Raw genomic sequence first — 19029 nt, 5'->3', positions numbered from 1 at the left:
GCTAAAGGTGATTTAGCTAGGACTAAAGCTTTGACCTCTGTACAAATGACCTTAAACCTCTGTACAAATCTTGTGCCGAAGGTCAGAGAAACCAAGCATGCTGGAATTTTAAAGACTATAATTGCATATTGACTAATCAGTCAGTGTTCAGCAGTTTCTTCATAGTTTGTCCACTAAACTTAGCCCCTGTTTACACTAAGTAAATTTGCACCAATGTAGTTGCATTTCAGAGCAAAACTGATGCAGAAACACTGACCTAGTGCAAAGCAGGGCTCAAACCAGTGTAGCTTATTTCAGTGTTACCAGCTAAAACTGCACTGGTGTAAATCCTGCTTTGCATCTCCCTGGTTGTACACTCATGGGTATTTCCTTAAGATCGACAGGACCGTAGAGACAATACACGCTCACTACAAAGCCTTCACGTTTATCTTCAAAAATCATGAGTGTGCTGCAGATTGCATGCACCTTATCTCAAATGTAGGGTGCCTAAAGCCAAGAAGATGACCGCCTAAGTCAAGCTAGGATGTTTCCAGGAAGTTTAAAACGGAAGAAAATAGTGTTGGTGGCTTTGGGAAATATAAACATAATTAGTCAGCTAATGGAATATTGAGAATCGGGTTGTCCTAGCTTCCTGGTTACTGCACTGTACTGCTAGAAAAAAAGCAGCGCTGCAAACAGAAAAGCACAGGCATGGCAATGTGTAGCCTATCAGCAGGTTCATGTTCTCATCTAGACACTTGATAGTTTCTTTACATTCTTATATTGTCACCATGTATATTACATGAAGGTACACACTTCAGTTATGTCTACACTGCATGCTCCTTTTGGCCGTCTGTAGAGTACATACACTGCATGCCCTCCTAGCATGGGTGTAAACAGCAGTGTAGACAGAGATGTGAATAAAGACATGCCTGAACCCTGGGGGTATGTACCCTTTGCTCCTCCAAGCTGTGCCTCCTCGTCTACACTGCTATTTTTAGCAGTGGAGTGTCCTGCAGCTGCCTCCTTGCTGCTGGGATTTTTCCCCCCTGGAGGGAAAGGCTCCAGCAAGGGGGAAAAGACTTTGGCAGGGAGGAGGCAGTGGGAAAAGGTTCCAGCAACCCCCTGCTACTGGAGCTTTTTCCCACCACAGGGACTTGCTGGAGCCTAGCTCTGCCACAGCGAAAGACTCCAGCAGCGGGGAAAGGCTCTGGCAGGGGGAGGCAGTGAGGAAAGATTCCAGTAGTTCCCTGCTGCCGAGCCTTTCCCCACTGCCTCCCCCGTGTCAGAGCTTTTAGCTGACTTGTAACTACACCCCACAGTGGGAATGCAGCCTGCTTTTCGCTGCTGGGTGTAGCTACACATACCCCACATGCTGACTCAAGAGGTGTGCAGTGTATACCTAGCCTTATTGACAGGAAGTGGACCTGTCTCAAACTCCCTCTCTTCCAGTTTCAAGTCAAAAATGCCATATTTGCAACTGTGCTTTTATTAATCTCCCTGGAGCCTATTTGCTTGCTGCATCCTACACTTTTTCAAAGAAGTACCCAGGTGCGGGAGCATGCACCAATTTTTCAACATTTAGATGCCATAAGGCTTGAACCAAAGCCCACTGAAGTCAACGGAAAGGCTCCTGTCAACTTCAGTGGGCTTTGGATCAGCCCATAGTGTACTCTGATGCAATGGAAATTTGCACAACCACCAGATGTGAAGGTCATCATACTCACGGGAAAATGTGTACTTTGCGCGAATCTTATTTATTACTTCATGCAAAACATGCATGTACATTGTTATTAAGAACTTAGGCTACAGTAGCATCCAGCAGATCCAGTCATAATGAGGGCCCAGTTTTGTTGGGTGCTATACAACCATAGACCTAGATCTTACAAATGGATCCACCTGGGAATAGTCCTGTGCTTGTGCTTGAAATCAGTGGAGCTCTGCATGGGTGCAGGCTTGTGCCCAGCCACATCCATTTGTAGGATCTAGCCCATGGAAGTAGTGCAAGCCCTGAAGAACTTACTCTCTAAGAAGATGAGCATATGGAACGTGGGGGGAAGAAAAATAATCAAATATACCCAATTAATCTATCTGCATTTACATACATTTCCTATGTATATATTTTAGGTTTGCAATTCCATAAATAAATCAATATCCACTTTCTCCAAATCCCCCTCAGCTGACCACCAAAGCTAGCCAGCAAACTTTGAAAATTCAACCAAACAAAAGATCATTTTCAGTGACTTTTTTCATTGAATTTCCCTCCCCCACCTTAGGGCATGCTCTGCTCAATTGCCTCTCAGCCTAGCCATTAAACACTGGCTGATTTCTTCTAGGTGTTATGGCACAAATGGTCTTGAGAAGACATCAAACAGGTAAAACTTTATCAATACAGCTTCATATTAAAGTTGTATATTTGTGATATTACACACAAAATGTTGATTAAACATTAATTTTTAAAACTATGAACTTGCATGAACTTCATAAAAAAAGAGCTACAATGGTCATTACTGGACATATCTTTTAGAAAAGAAATACACAACTGAAAGCGAAAATACACTTGCACAGAGTAGTGGAGAAAAACTCCAATTTAGTACCACCTGATACTTCATATGTCTCTAGAGCCATTTGCTAGTCACTTGACATATAGTCTAGTAGAAGGGCCCTAACTCTCATTGATAGGAGAAAAATAAATAATCCTGGTCATTTGCTTGAATTTTAATACAGTTATCACTTTCTCAAATAAATGGTTCCCTTTATAAAATGCATCCCCCTTCCCCGCCTTGTCCAAACACTTTTGGGCTAATTTTGATCTCTGTTTGAAATTGTACGCATGTGCCTGAGGAATTGGTAGCACAGTATGTTCTCTACATCCATGTGCTACAAATCTGGCTGACAACAGCTTCGCACAGTATTCTTTCCTGATTGTCCTTCATCACAAATGTTAAGTGCTGCTATCAAATAACTTGAAACTTTTTTTTTTTTGCTCTGAATTGTATGGTTCCCAGAATTTCCTCAACCCATAGTTCTGCAGCCTTAAAAAACTATTTTAAAAAGTCAAAATAGATCTCCTCTGCTTTCATTTGTTACTACAGATATCAGAATCAGGTGAAATGTGTGGTTTTGCAGGGGTTTTAAATTTCATCTCTGGGCTACATGAGAATGTTTATTTTTAGGAGTTATTTCTATTATCTATTTCTATTTTAACAAAGGACATTGACATAGAAAATAACATAGATATAAAGTACTGGGACTTTGGAAAAGCTTTGACTATTTTACTACAGTAATTATAGCATTGGAAGTGAGCTGCTTCACTGTATAAAGAGCTGGTGTGAATACTGTGATGGATCATTTACCATCCAGGAGAGATAACATCTGATATAAACTGGAGGTATTAAATACATATACTTGGCTTACTATTGGGACTACAAGGGACTTACATACTGTCTAACCAGTCTGGTAAGAACAGCAAGAAGCCCCAGGGGAAAGAACTGTAAACATATAAATGAACTTTATGTTAATCAAGACAGCTTGGAATAGATGTGAAGCTAAGTGAAATATTCAAAGATTCTGGGTCAGATCCTATTTCCAGTCAAGTTGTGTTTGGTGTATAACCTTGAATGGAGTGGATAGTGGGGGAAGATGGCTTTAAGCCACCTTTCCACTGCCCTGATCCTTAGCCTTATTGGGGATCAAACCAGACCGCGGTGTAATTTAGTGCAGCCTAGAGATTACTCTAAATTGTGCCAGATGGACAGATGTACCCCTGCCCCCAGTCACATGGCCCATCCAGAAATACCTCCTAGGCCTGTGGATGGGTGAGATAGAGCTTGGTATGCTGGCTTTGCCTCACCTGGGGACTTCCCCTGTGTTAGGGGAATCCCAGCTGCTGTGTTAGGGATGCTCTCCTTCCTCTTTGTGCTGCATGGCAAAGGAGATGGGGTCAGAGGTCAGGGGTCAAGATCTGATTTAGAGTGTCTACACCTAACACCTAGCCAGGCTCAAGGTGATCTTTTCAAATACGGTGTGTTAAATGAGAGGAAATTTAAAATATATGTCCTATCTAGAAATGTGGGGATTCAATTAATATTGGATATAAAGGTATAAACAAGAGGCACAAGCTAGAGAAAGGGAATGAGCCATGAGTCTGGAGAGAGACACAAGACACAAGAATGGCCTGACAGCGTGGATGTTAGAAACACCCATAATCTCCATGGACCAGAGTGTGTAACCCTTACCCACACAACTAGTAAGATTGATTTCAATGGGATGAAAGGGAGCAAGTATTCACCCATGTGAGTAAAGGCTGAACAATCTGGCCCTAAGAAGTGAAGAATTCTTGTTTAAATCCATAGTAACTAGAAGATTTGACCTTGTCTAGCAAGGTTGTTTCCCTCACTGGATATTTAGTATAATGCTCACCTTTGATTTTTTAAAATAAACTTCTATATTTAAGATCATTTTGGCAGTAGGCTGTTACAGGAGTAACCACTGCAGGCCATATCCAAAGACCTCTGGGGACCCAGGCGCTGACTTTTGTTTTTGCCGGTGGGTGCTCCTCTCTGCCCCCTCCTCCCCATGTGAATGGCAGGCGGGGCCTTGGGGGAAAGAGGCCAAGTGGGGACATGGTCTTGGGACAGAGCATGCGTGGGCCTTGGGGGGGAAGAAGTTGATCAGGGGTAGGGCCTTGGGGCAGAGCAGGAGTGGAGCCATGGCCTGGGCGCCAGGGCCCACAAAACATTAGTCTGGCCCTGTGGTTGCTGAGTACCCCCCTTTTTTGGGGGGTGAGTGCTTGAGTCCTGGAGCACCCACGGTGTCAATGCCCCTATGTCTGAGGAGACAGGTGGAAGGCATGACAGGAGGTTCCTGGAATACTCAGTTAAGTGTGCATAAGAGGAGTGCCAATTTTCCAAAGGTGCGGACAGGACTTTGTCTAATGCTAGTTGGACAGTGGGGGGAGATTTTCAAAGACACAAAAGCAGTTAGGTGCCCAACTCCCATTGAAAGTCAATGGGAGTTGGAGGCCTAGCTCTCATTTGTGTCTTTGAAAAATCTCTCCCTGAGAAAGTTTGAAGATGCAGGGGAATGGCAGGCATGACTGACCAAAGAAAGCTATACCAAACAAAATGAGACACCTTTGCAAGTGGAAGGAACTTTATATGGAGGAAGGCGGCCAGTAGGGTTCAAAGAATGTAAACAAGATGTAGTAGGTTGTTGATGGTATAAACTGCTGCAGGGATGTAGGGGACATGGGGAATATTTCCAGTTGAGAGTGGCTTCTTAAACTATAAATGCAAACAGATTAATGTTTTTTTTTTACAATTCATTGTAGAAAAACTGAGGTTTTGAACTGTCACAGAAGATAAACACAGTGGCCCAGATTTTGGTCATAGTTAAATCCAATGTAAATCTGGAGTGACTACATTGATATCAGAGGAATTATTCCAGTGTAAAACTGGTGCAATTTAACCACGCCCTTTGTTTTCCTGCATGTGTGTACAGACCTGAGCACTCTGACAGCACTTAGCAACTAACTAACTAACTAACTAACTAATAATGGTAGGTATCCCTTGTTGGTGGAAGGAAGCATAGAAGAAATTAATGTTAGAATAAGAATTGTTTGCAGGAGTGTTTGAGTGTTTAATTTCCAGGTTTGTACCTGGGACACTATTTGTTGCTGGACTAGGTTTGATTCTCTCTCTTCTTCCAGATAATTTGAAACAAAGTGCAAAAACAAAGAATAAAAAGGTTTGTTTTTTTTTTAAATGAGTAAGATCTCTGGCTTATTTGTCATAAAATATCTTACTTTGCCCAGTATAAGTAGTTCTCAATGAAAACAAGTGTATGAGCTTTTTGCTGTATACATTTTGTGAAGAGAATAACACAATATTTAGTAGTAGGATGTGTCTCAAAATGCACCAGATCACATTATGTTACATCACAGTTATATTTTTTAAATGTCTGGAAGCATCCCCTTTAGACCACACCACAAGTTCCTTCCTATTCTATTCCTCCAAGCTTGAACACTGAAAGCGTGATTATGTTAAGAGTATAACTCAATTAACTATTAACAGGAATAGGTAATTACGGCTTAGATTGTGCTCGGTTTGATATATCCCTTTGCTGCCTTTTGACTTTTGTTTGTCATCCAGTTGAAGGGGGGTAAAAAAGACAAGGCAATAAAATGTGTTTTAAAGTAGCATGTTTCTCAATACACTGTAGCAACTGGAAATACTTCTGACACATCTGAGCTTTTCAGAAGTGGAGCATATTGTTCTAATCTGATCTAAACAACTCTCCCTGAGCAACCTCAGTGGGATATATGCTTAAGATTTATTTTGAGTGGAGGATGTAACAGGATCAGATAACTTTGATTTGTACAAGAGGGAAAGTGTGATCTTTTTCAAGGATTCCTGGCATTCATCGCAAATTTCTCTTCTGTTGCTCATTAAAGGGAAAGTGATAAATAAGTGATCTGCTTTCCGTTTAGAAGCAAGAATGTGGATCCGGAAGCTGATTTATTTCAAAACAAATGAAAAAGCTTGACCTCCGATAGCCTTTTACCAAAGTTCAGTAATAGCTGAAGGTACACTAGAGGCATGATCCTTTAACTATAGAAGCCAGTTAAGGACAGGGACCACTTCCTTCCACATTTTGTCTGAGTGGAAATCATTTTGTGAGCCAGAAAATGAGAGTGGGTCTGAGCTAGCAAGCTGCACAAAACTCCAGGCTTTAACTAAAGTGTGCCAGAAACATGAGACTAAGAGATACGAGGAGAAAGAAAGCAGAAGGTGAACTTTATTAAAAGCAAGGAAAAACTAAAATCTGGAAAGAATTCTACTGGCTAAATTCTGCCTTGGTAAACTGTGCAGCTGCGGTGAGCTCTTCATCATAGTTGAACAAGACTGTGAAGAGCCCAGTTAGGTGACACAATGCTGACCATGACTAACAGGTCTGTTTAGATCATGGCAAGTTGTGGTCAGCATTATGTCAGCTAATTGTGTCTAAATACGGCTGGGATCTGCATTTCATCATAATTAGCTGATATGATGATGAACACAACTTCTGGTTGACACTGAAATTGTGAGCAGCATCATTTCAGGTAATTATGTTTAATTGCTGCTGGGACAAGGGTTTAATCACATTCTAAGGTGCCACAAGTACTCCTGTTCTTCTATTAGCTGCTATGATGCTGGTCTACCCTAATTGCATTGTAGCAGATAACTTGACTCTTTATCATTGTTTTCAAACACAATAACACTTTCTAGAGCGGGGCTGCACAGGGCTAATATTGTATAAAGTTAATGTTAGTAAGATTGCACAAATAAGGATTGGGTCAGAATTTTTCTCTTTCTTTGTTACAAACTAACCAGAAAGGGAGACAATTTGGAATAGCTCTGGTTTGCATTAAACTCTTGTAACTGTCTTAGGTTTTCTTTATTCAAATTGATGTCCAAAGTCTCTGATTTCACAGTTTTGACTTCTTTTCTCAGTCCAAAGGCCAGGTGCCAGTTAGGAGGGGTCATAGGATGTAGCATATATTATCTCAGGATACCTGTATGGGTGAGAGAAACAGTGGCTATTGTTAGGACCTGGAAAGAAGAGTAACACAGCAGTGCACTGAAAGAGGAGGACAACAATGTATGCAAGATATCCATCTCCCAGGGTTAAGAAAGACTGGAGACTTTGTCCATTTCATGAGAGTATCTGAACCCCAACTGATACTCATCATTTGGCTTATTTCCTTTGAACCCTCTCATGTAAATGCTTCATGACAGGGCACAGCAGTTTAGTTTATGTCCAGGGGCTGGCTCTCTTTTCTTCTGTTCTTTTTAAACTGGGGGAGTATATTGCTAACTGCTTTGGTTCCTTCCAACCCAGGAACAGTTTTGAAGGAAGATGAACCTATCGCTTTGAAAATGATATCCTTGTGGAAGAAGCAGCCTAATGTTTGCAAGAGTAAGAAATGAAGTGATTGATATGCTGAGGGAGGGGAAAGGAGTTTATGTTTGCAGAATGAGGGGAAAGACTCCAACATTAAACCTAAATGCTTTAAATGTATCCAGAGCTAGATAAAAAAAAAATCCTTAGACGTGACCCATTCAAATAGAATTAATTATTTTTTTACTTTAGATTACAGTGTCAATGGATAGATAAAACATTAGTCTTTAATGGTGATCCTTGTACCCGGTTCCTTGCTCAAATCAAAAGACAGAGAATCAAAATAATGATGATGGTACTGTTGCAGAGTGCAGTGCTTTGGGTAATTCAGAAGAGTTACTTCCCCATGGGTCAGGGTTTCATTGCAGATGCTAAGATTAGTCTTCACCACCTGACTTTGGAAAGCAAACTATTCTTGGAGGTTTGGAAGATGTGTGAGAGCTCTTGTATGTCTATGAGAAGCAGTTACCCCATAACCATAATCCCCTGTAACCTACAGCATGAGAGATGGCCTGTGTTGTGTGTGTGACTAATGTTTGTGACAGCAAATGGATTCAGCTCAGGGAGGTCTGAAATGGATGGGGCCATTTGGTTTCCCTTTATGAAGATGGTAAGTTGAGCAGACCCACAAATACGCAGAGAGATATCATATTAAATGCATGGCTACAGAATGAAAAAATTAGAGTCTGTGTCCAAAATTTTCAAACTTCTATGCCTAAAGTTAGGTACATGTTTGATATTTTGGTACCTATATCAAAATGGCCTAATTTTTAGAAAAGCTGAGCACTCACGGCACCTATTGAAGTCATTAAGAGTTGTGGGGAGCCAGCAGCTTTAAAATCAAACCAGTTTGATTTGAGTGCCTAGCTTTAGGTGCACATGTATGAAAATATTGACCAATATAGTTTTGGTTGCAGATTTATGAGGGGAATTAAGTGGTATACATTCCATAAGCCTGAAGTGGTTGTATGGATATGGCAACCTATTTCTGAAAAGAGAAGGGTTGTAATATGTTTATAAATGGTTTTCTACAAAGTTAACAACATTACTTTGCATAATATGACTTAACTTGTCTTAAAAATTCTTCCTTTTTCTCATTAGGTCTAATCTGATATGGGAGAAATCTTGTTAAACTTAATCAGGGAGATTGCAACAACTTGAGTTTCTCACCTTCATCTTTCCTAAGCCAGATTTTTATATGAGAAGCTATTAAAGACATTACAAGAAGATGCCTTCATCCCAAAATGTCTTGATAAGTGTGTAAAAAGCAACAAAGAGTCCTGTGGCACCTTATAGACTAACAGATGTATTGGAGTATAAGCTTTCGTGGGTGAATACCGACTTCGTCAGACGCATGTAATGGAAATTTCCAGAGGCAGGTATAAATATGCAGGCAGGAATCAGTCTAGAGATAACGAGGTTAGTTCAATCAGGGAGGATGAGGCCCTCTTCTAGCAGTTGAGGTGTGAACACCAAGGGAGGAGAAACTGCTTTTGTAGTTGGCTAGCCATTCACAGTCTTTGTTTAATCCTGAGCTGATGGTGTCAAATTTGCAAATGAACTGAAGCTCAGCAGTTTCTCTTTGAAGTCTGGTCCTGAAGTTTTTTTGCTGTAGGATGGCTACCTTAAAATTTTCACCCACGAAAGCTTATGCCCCAATACATACGTCTATAAGGTGCCACAGGACTCTTTGTTGCTTTTTCCAGATCCAGACTAACATGGCTACCCCTCTGATACTTGATATGTAAAAAGCAACAGAGGGTCCTGTGGCACCTTTAAGACTAACAGGAGTATTGGGAGCATAAGCTTTCATGGGTAAGAACCTCACTTCTTCAGATGCAAGTCTTGCATCTGAAGAAGTGAGGTTCTTACCCACGAAAGCTTATGCTCCCAATACTTCTGTTAGTCTTAAAGGTGCCACAGGACCCTCTGTTGCTTTTTACAGATTCAGACTAACACGGCTACCCCTCTGATACTTGATAAGTATGATCAGTACATTTCCAATCGTCATTACTTATAGAAGTGTAGGGCTGAAAAGGATCTTGAGAAGTCATTTAGTCCAGCCCCCAGTGCTGAGACAGCATGAAGTAAACCTAGACCATCCTGGTGTTTGTCTAAGCGGTTCTTAAAAACTCCAATGAGGAGGACTCCACCACCTCCCTTGGAAGCCTATTTCAAAACTTAACTATCTTTGTAGTTAATGAACTTTTCCTAATACCTCACCTAAATCTCCCTTGCTACAGATGAAGCCCCTTACTTCTTGCCCTACCTTCAGTGGACATGGAGAACAATTGATCCCCATCCTCTTTATAACAGCCCTTAAGGTATTTGAAGACTATCATCAGCCCCTCCCAGCTTCTTTTCTTGGAGATTAAACATGCCCACTTTTTAACCTGATTTATAAGGACAGGTTATTCTAAACCTATCATTTCTTGATGGTTTCCAAAAAGATCATGTCTAAGGCAGAAAAAACAATACTTGGGCATAATCACTTAGAGGTGTTATTTCTGGATTCTCGCTTGGGCTTCATATACATATTAAGATGTTAGATGAATTGAATGTTTTAGCCGTTGTGGTTTCATCATAAATTGGTGATGACTTATTTTCCCTGCTTGGTTTTACTGTAGGACTTCAAAGCAGTATGTAGTAATGAGCACCTGCAACTTGAAATCAAATTGCTGTTTTCCCAAGGTTTGGGTTACAGAAAAGCCTGAGGGATTGATGACACACAGATGGAAATAGGGCTACCATCCCCCGCTAACCCATTCTTTGAATACATTTCAGATTACTGAGCATTTTGAGCCGGTCTGCTCTAAGGGGGTGCACAGCTGTCCTTTGTTCAGGTAGGGATTGGGGCTTGATTCAGTGAGGTGCTTAAACAGGTGCCTTAGTGTGAAGCAGGTGAGTAGCCACCTTGCCTTCAACGGGATTATTCATCTGTTTAAAGTTAGGCAGGTGCCTAAGTACCTCCTCTGAATCGGGGCCTTCCTGAGATGCTCTAAATTGTAGCTGACGGGAAGCGGCTTCCCAGCCTTTGCGGGACGTTACACGTGCCGGAGCCCAGCAGGTTACTCCAGTGCACACAGCTGTGAGGCAGGGGTACATTTGGGCTACGCGGCGGACACATTTGCAGCGTCAGCACCCTGCCGCCTGCCCCTAAGGAAGGGCTTAATTGCCTGTGCTCACGCCCTCGCGGACAACCCCAAGCGCATGGCTAGAGCGATCTCCGCAGTCAATGAGGGGGCTCCGCACCGAGAGCGGGTGATTGGTAACTTTACAGAGCTCGGACCAGGCGCTGGGCGCGTTTGGGATCAAGACGCTCAGTCTCTTTAGAGTTAGCGCTGGGTTTTTTTTTTTTTTTTAAAGGTGTCTATGGCCATTAATGGCCGGAGCCCAGCGGTTTCCTCTGCCCAGCAGCATTTTGCATCTCAGCGGGGAAGGCTGTAAAGCACCCTCCGGGCAGGTTTTCTGCAGAGCACCGACAGGGGTCCACTAAGTGCCCGGGATAGCGCGCGCCTCCAGCCCCTGCCCCCGCTCGCCTGATCCCCAGCAGCTCGGAGAGTGTGGAGGGGCGGAGAGAGGTTACAAGGTAGAGGTTTCATTAGCTGATCAGTTCCGTTAAAGGGAGCCAAGAGCAGGCGTGTATTTATTCCAGATCTTTATTACTATAAAAAGTTCATAAAAAATGAACGCACATTTTACAAAAAGAGGAGAGAGAGATCCCATAAATAGGACATTCCGTTTTGCCCCGGCTAGTGGCACTTCTAGTATCTAACAACATCGGACTCGATTCCCTGGTATTTTGAAAACCATTTCAAAATCGGTCGTCACCAAGCGATACTAGAAATGCCAACTAGTGTTTTCCGGGCACTCAGCAGAGACCACTCGTACACACAAGCACGCACACATACACACGGACCCAGACCCCCTAGAAAAACCTCCATAAAAATAGGGAACGCTTTGTTTTTACAAAAAAGGGGTATTTACAAGATGCACAAGGACATGCAGCATGAACGGAGCTGGGCTGGCAAATCAACATGATTCGATCAGAGAAGGGGCAACAATGGCACTTGCATGAAACTCACACAGCAGCCTGCAAGTCCCGAGGGAGAGGAGCGGAGAACAGCTCCTACCACCCCCCCTGGAGGACACCCCCCTCCTCACCCCAGCACAGGGGCCGTTTCCTTTACACGTGGATGACCACCGTGCTGGGGCTCTGGAGCCGGTTTTTGTACTGGTTGAGCCAGCTCCGCAGTTCGGAGATCTTGTAGCCCTCTGGTCCTCTGCCTCCCTGGTACATCACCACCTCCTCCTGGATGATGTAGAGCCTTTCAAAGAAGGCGCCATAGGCGGCGCTGGAAGCATTGTCCATGGTGTCCACTGCCAGGGGGCAGCCAGGCGCCCCTTCCTGCATCAGCTGAGCCGCCCTCAGCCTGTCCTGGAGGCACTGGTGCTTGGGGATCTGGTAGGCTGCGTCCGAGCTGACCCAGCCGTCGGAGGGGTGAGCCTCTTCGATGTAGACCAGCAGGAAGTCAGCGATGTCCACGAAGTGCGCAGCCAGGCGCTGGAAGGACCTCAGGCGAGCCATGAACGGGGGTCAGGTGCAGCTCCCGAAGTTCAGGATCAGGGGTCTCTTGCCTCGGGCGTAGTCCAGGAGTCTGAGCCGCTTCTGCCCGTCCAGCTGGATGACTTCGGGGTTGGGGGCGGAGGAGCCCACGTGGGCTGACTTGAAGAAGTCTAGCTTCTGCCCGTGCCACACGGCTTTCAGGGACTCCAGGGTGAACATGCGGTTGGAGTCGGACACGCAGACCGGGGGGTCGTCCGGGGGCGGCTCTTGGCCAGGACAGGCTTCCTCCTCCGCCCTGCTGCCCACCAGCAGCACCTTCTTCCTGATGCAGAGAAAATCCAGGAGCCAGAGCATCAGCGCGGTGAGCAGGAAGCGGGGGAACAGGAGGATGCAGGCAGCGACCTGGGTGAGCAGCTGCAAGGTGTGAACGCCGAGGGAGTGGAGCATCTTGACGGCGGCTGGGCTCCCGCCCCCTTCGACACACGCCTGCCTGCCGGGCTCTGTGCAGCGCGGCTGAGATCCCGCGTCTCTTTAAGCCCATTTTATAGTCAGGGATTTAAATGAAAAGTGACTCCACCTCCGGCCAGAACCCGCCCCTTTGGAACTTAAGCCCGGGGATTACCTACCCCTCCACTCCAATGACCTAAAATACACAGGGAGGAGGAGAGAGACCCGGCAGGAGCTGCAAGGGACGTGCCACAGAGCAGGGAGCAGCTACTCTCCAGCAACAGCCGAGAGCCAGGGCACGGCCGGGGGCTCCGGCGCAGATAACAAACACACACACACCCCCTTACAAACAACCCGGCCTGCACAATGCAACAGGCGAGCTCCGCGGCCCCGCCCCCTCCCTACTGCGCTCTAGGGGTGTGCGCGCCTGGGGGGCAGCGCACGTGGGGAGGCAGCGCGAGGGCCGGCTATAGCCGGGCGCCCCCAAGGCGCCTCCGACCCGGGTGACGTGACCCCGCTCCCCGGGGGCAGAACCAGTAATTCCCTCCGATTGATTGCGACTATTGCTGCGAGTGTTCCCCTCCCCAGGCCCTGACGCGCCCCTTCCCTAACTTCGGGAACAGAGGCTGGCACAAGACGCCGCGTGTCTGCAGGGCGAACTTCCCCCGGCGCAGCGGCCGGGCGAGAGGCTGGGGGTCCGGGGATCGGACAGGGGTACCTTCCGCCTTGGCCACCCTGGAGGGCTGGGCCCTGGAAGGGGCCGTACCCAGGAGGTGCATTTGCTTAAGGGGCGCTTCGCTTTTGCTCTGCCGTGATGAGCAAACTCCCGGTCCCCTGGCAGACCGCGGGGCGCCCTGCGTCCAGGCTGGGGAGCGACTGCAAACGGCCTCGCTGGGCTGCAGCCGCCGGGGGTCTGCCCTGGAGGAGGGGACGGGGGCGCTTGCCAGGTTAATGACCACTCGCTGCCTCTAGTTACTAAACCTGTTGACAGCATGAAATAAACGAGAGGGGAGAGAGACAAGGGAAGCGATTCCTCGCCACTAGGGGTAGCTGTTGTCCGAAAGCTGAAACGTCCCCGCGCTGCTGTGGGTGGTGAAGGGAGAGATCCTTCTCGCCTCTTTGCAGAGTTGTGGCCGCCTCGCCAGTTGTAATCTTACATAACCCCTGCCGGCTCTTCCCTCTGCTGCAGAAAGCAGAAGCCTTGAGTTCACCTTGACCAAGTATCAGTTCACAGTGACAAGCAGGTGTCAGACTGGAGGTGAACTTGTGACCTGTTGGCTCTTCATTCTATCCACTCTGATCCCTGGGGGGTAATTTCTTGTCATTGAACATTACTGTCCTTTCTTATTTCCAGTACAGAAATGCCTACAGGCTGCAATTGAGATCAGTTCCCTGCTATGCTAGGCAAGGTGCAAACATACACTGAGAGATGAGTCTTTGCCTCCAAAGAGCTTAGACCCAGATCCTCAAAGGTATTTAGGTTCCTAACTGCCATTGAAATGGGGCTGGGCCTTACAACCTAAGCAGAAAGGAAATGCTATTTATCCCCATTTTACAGACAGGGAATGGAGGCCTGTGGCAGAACAGGGAATAGAGCTCAGACTTCCTCAGTCTCAGTCTGGTGCCTTTATCTCATGACCATCTTGTCTCATTCTTTCTGAGAAATTCTAAGCCTCCAAAAATCTAGACCTGTCCTGGTTATCTGGGTATATATCTGTCCCCCATCCCAGTAATATCTGAGCACTGCCTTTATTGGGACAGTTAGACCATTTCTTGTCTACTTGATCTTCTGGGCATCTTCTGGGTAACAAATATGTATTATCAAATTTAATCTGAAGTGGTAGGATGGGATTTGTTGCATGCAGTGGGGTCAGTAAAGTATGGAACCAGTTAAATCAACATTGACTAAGTCAGGTTGAAAGTTCACTTAAAAAGACCCCAAACAGACAGAGACAGCAAATAACATAATGCACAGAAAAAAAACCCTTTCCACGATCAAGAGGAGCATGAATATAAAGTTATTTGATAGCAGCACTTAACATTTGTGATGAAGGACAATCAGGAATATAAAGTCTCGTGACAACTGGTGATGGAGCAAAAGACTTTAAATAGATGGGTTTCAGAGTAACAGCCGTGTTAGTCTGTATCCGCAAAAAGAAGAACAGGAGAACTTGTGGCACCTTAGAGACTAACAAATTTATTAGAGCATAAGCTTTCGTGGACTACAGCCCACTTCTTCGGATGCATCCTGTTCTTCTTTTTAAATAGATGGGTGGAGTACTGGCTACGGGATGGAGCATGGGATTCGTAGCCAGAAGCTCTGGATTCCATACCCAGCATTGCCACTGACTTGCTCTCACATAGTCCTATGTTCACTAATTCTGAATGCCTCTGTTGTTGTGTCATCAATTGAGATGTCGGGTGCCTGATTTTCAGCAGCGCTGAGGATCTGCAGCTTACATTGACTTCAGTGAACACTTCTGAAAATTTGGCTGCATACCTCTCTGCCTTAGGTTCACTGTCTGTAAAATGGAGGTAATAACACTTAACTAGAGAATAAGACTGAGAATATATTATTGCCCTTATATAAATCGATGGTACGCCCTCATCTCGAGTACAGATGTGGTCTCTTATTCTCAAAAAAGATATACTGGCACTAGAAAAGGTTCAGAAAAGGGCAACTAAAGTGATTAAGGGTTTGGAACGGGTCCCATATGAGGACAGATTAAAGAGGCTAGGACTCTTCAGCTTGGAAAAGAGGAGACTAAGGGGGGATATGATAGAGGTATATAAAATCATGAGTGATGTGGAGAAAGTGGATAAGGAAAAGTTATTTACTTATTCCCATAATACAAGAACTAGGGGTCATCAAATGAAATTAATAGGCAGCAGGTTTAAAACAAATAAAAGGAAGTTCTTCTTCATGCATCGCACAGTCAACTTGTGGAACTCCTTACCTGAGGAGGTTGTGAAGGCTAGGACTATAACAGAGTTTAAAAGAGAACTGGATAAATTCATGGTGGTTAAGTCCATTAATGGCTATTAGCCAGGACGGGTAAGGAATGGTGTCTCTAGCCTCTGTCTGTCAGAGGGGGGAGATGGATAGCAGGAGAGAGATCACTTGATCATTGCCTGTTAGGTCCACTCCCTCTGGGGCACCTGGCATTGGCCACTGTCGGTAGACAGGATACTGGGCTAGATGGACCTTTGGTCTGACCCGGTACGGCCTTTCTTATGTTCTACCTCACAGGGGTCTAGAAGGCTTAATGTTCATGTAAATTGTCTTGAGAACCATGGAGAAAGGCCCTGTGAAAAGTATTATCCTCATTCTTCTTCTTCTATTCCAGAATAGTCTACAGTATTGCGAAATAATCTATCTGTGCCCACAGTCCAGAGGCCAACTGTGGGTCATCCTTAATGTGTGACAGCAGTGAGTGAAGTGATTCAGTGTTCTGTTATCCAAATGGAACTGCATTTTTATCTCCTTTTTACTAGGCACCTCATAAAGACATGTTAATGCACTAGGACTGTTCTTTGTCTTGAGCCTGGACTAATAACTTATAGTGCATGCCATGGTGCTCAGTACAGGGCAAATCACTGAACAGTTATTTACTGTATTGTTAAACTTATTGCTGAACTCCTCATATGGGCCTCTTGCCACCTCTCAGTGCAGTTACACAATCTTCAAAACCACAAATTAAAGCTTCTAAACGAACACAGTAACAAATTATGTTGGCTCTAAAGAAACCCCCAGCAAAAAAAGTTGGAACTCTCAAAGCACCCCCTTCCAACTAGGCTGACAGACAAAAACCTGAGTAAACAGATGGGTCTTGCAACCTTGAACATCAACAAACTTTGCTCTGTCAAACCAATGGGAGTGACCTTGAGGCATCAAAATATGGAGTTTTATATAGATTCGTTGGTGGAAAAAGATTGGAAATTCAGTCTTAGTTTATGCCTTTGGAAATCCCGCACTCTCCATTCCATGCAAACAACTTTGTTTTTTCTTTTCAGTTTGAGAGGTACTTTTGAACTGTGGCTTCCTATTCAGGTGTGGACAAGTATGTTGGGCAGAGCACCTGGTGGAACAATTGCTGCGGTGGCCTGTGTTTGCACTCTTTTGCTATGGACTCCAAATACAATCTGAGGGCATAATTTCATTCTGATGTGAGGTTATATAAGATGGTGTCTAAATTCAACCCTCACTTGCAGCTACATAGAGCTAGAAGGAGAGGGAAGAAGATCCCACCTCGCCTGACAGAGGACCTGAGAAGATTTGCATTCCTGGCATATTCAGACACCAAGGAGGACTGTCAGGGTAAATTGGCAATGGACCATTTTATAGATGCCCAGCAGGACTTGGATTTGCAGATCAAGATGAGCAAAAGGAGCCCAAAGACACACTGAGAAGCTATGGAATTTGCTACTGAACTTGAATCTTTCCTTGCAGAGGTGCACTGGAAGAGGAAGCAGCTGCTAGTGAGGAAGAGGGAAGCTGAGTGACATGAGCCCTAGGCTATAAGTATAGCTCTGAGTCAACTATGTATGAGGAAAAAGGTGTTTCTAATCTGGTTCATGACCTTGTTGAACAGTTAGAAAAACTGATAAATTCGGTTTGTAAAACAAGGGAAATTGGCAATCATGCAAAACTAAGGGAAGCGGTTCAGTTAAATGCTAGTACTGTGGGGAAAATGAATAATAAAAGAGACTATTGTAAATATAAGGTGGGCCAGAATATAGCATCACAAGTATCTAATGAAAGCCTCTTTCCTAGCTGGGAAATGGGGGGACACCATGCTGAAGGGGCAAATCTTGGCAAGGACCAGCGCCATTTAAAAAAAAAAAATCTAAAGAACAATATTGGAAGTTTGGCTATTGAGTGCATATCAGGATCTGTGAAAAGTGTGGGCATAGTGGACACTGTCTCAAACATAAATTATTAAACCGGACATGCTAAAAAGCCTAGGGAATAGGGGATTCAAATTGAACCAACTAATTTGCCTCAAATAGAGACCATGACTAGGGAGTTATTTGGGAAAATTGGGTTTGAAAATTGGACCTCTGGAATTAGAGCAAGAAGTCTGGCTAGCCAAAGTGGTGGATGAGCTGATAATTGTTTGGATTTTTTTATGGCTAATAACTTTGTAATAATTGCCAGGCTGGTGTCTTACAAATCCAGTCGGTAGAAATTCCCGCTAAAGAAGTAGCCCAGGTGAAACAAATGGTTTGTAGGCAGTTGGCTCACAGTGAACAAGTTTCCCTGCTTCCATGGGCAGAAGTCATTATAACAGCTACAGGCTATGGTAGCTTTCCAGAAAAAGGAAGATGGGCAGTGGTTGAAACCTGTTTTGAAACCCAGGGTCTTGGGGGAATCTTAGCTGCTAAAGCTGTTGTGGCGCTTAAACAGGAACAGATTCATTTGCTGAATGTTTCCAACAAGCAGCAAATAGTAATGAAGAGAGCCATGGTTGCAAAATGTGAACCAATTGATCTAGTAAATGCTGATATAGAAGAAAACTACAAGGGGCCAAGGGTTAAAGGTGAGCTCACAGAGTTCTGCTGGGGCTTGTCTACATGGAGCGGCAACATGCATGTCTTACACACTGATTGGTCCATGTAGACCCTGTTGTGGTGTGCACTAAAAGTTCTCGAGTGCGCTTTACATAGTGCTGTTTGAAACTAGGAAACTCTTAGTGTGCACCAGCAGGGTTTGCATGGACCAATTAGTGTGAAACACATTAGGATGCTTTAGAAATCACACCCCGGTAGTGTGCATTGCGGCACCGTGCAGACTAACCCTTGTGCTTGTTCCGGCACAGTGGTGTACAGTTAAATGGGGAACAGCAGAATGGTCTACAAGACTTTCTGATTAGGAATCAGGAGTTGTTCTCCCTGCCAAACAAAAGTATAGGTTGTACTGTACTAGTCCAGCATAAGTTCGATAGTAGGGGAAAACAACCCAATAAACAGTAACCAGTAGCAAAGAGGAAAGAGGCATTACAGGCCATTGAGGAAATGTATTAGGAAAGCATAAATGAGCCTTCAACCACCCTTGGGCCTTATCCATAATTCCAGTTAAGGAAAAGGATGGCACC

At 44.7% G+C, this 19029-nt stretch overlaps 1 protein-coding gene and 1 long non-coding RNA gene across 4 annotated transcripts in view; both read right to left on the bottom strand.

The window, feature by feature from the left end:
• Positions 1-2910: 2910 nt before the first annotated feature.
• LOC103306092 (uncharacterized) overlaps positions 2911-19029 on the bottom strand; it is a 95599-nt gene continuing 79480 nt past the window's right edge. For all 3 annotated transcript variants that reach the window (XR_010600753.1, XR_010600752.1, XR_010600754.1), the window contains one exon: positions 2911-7534. This is a non-coding gene — a long non-coding RNA (uncharacterized LOC103306092). The remainder of the gene's footprint in view (positions 7535-19029) is intronic.
• On the bottom strand, positions 11562-13237 carry DIO3 (iodothyronine deiodinase 3). Its single transcript, XM_005315605.4, has one exon. The coding sequence runs from the start codon at positions 12932-12934 to the stop codon at positions 12107-12109; it is 828 nt and encodes a 275-aa protein (XP_005315662.2). The 5' UTR covers positions 12935-13237; the 3' UTR covers positions 11562-12106.

Source organism: Chrysemys picta, chromosome 4 (genome assembly GCF_011386835.1).
Source record: "Chrysemys picta bellii isolate R12L10 chromosome 4, ASM1138683v2, whole genome shotgun sequence".
Lineage (NCBI taxonomy): Eukaryota > Metazoa > Chordata > Testudines > Emydidae > Chrysemys > Chrysemys picta.
This window is presented reverse-complemented; position numbering and strand designations above follow the sequence as displayed.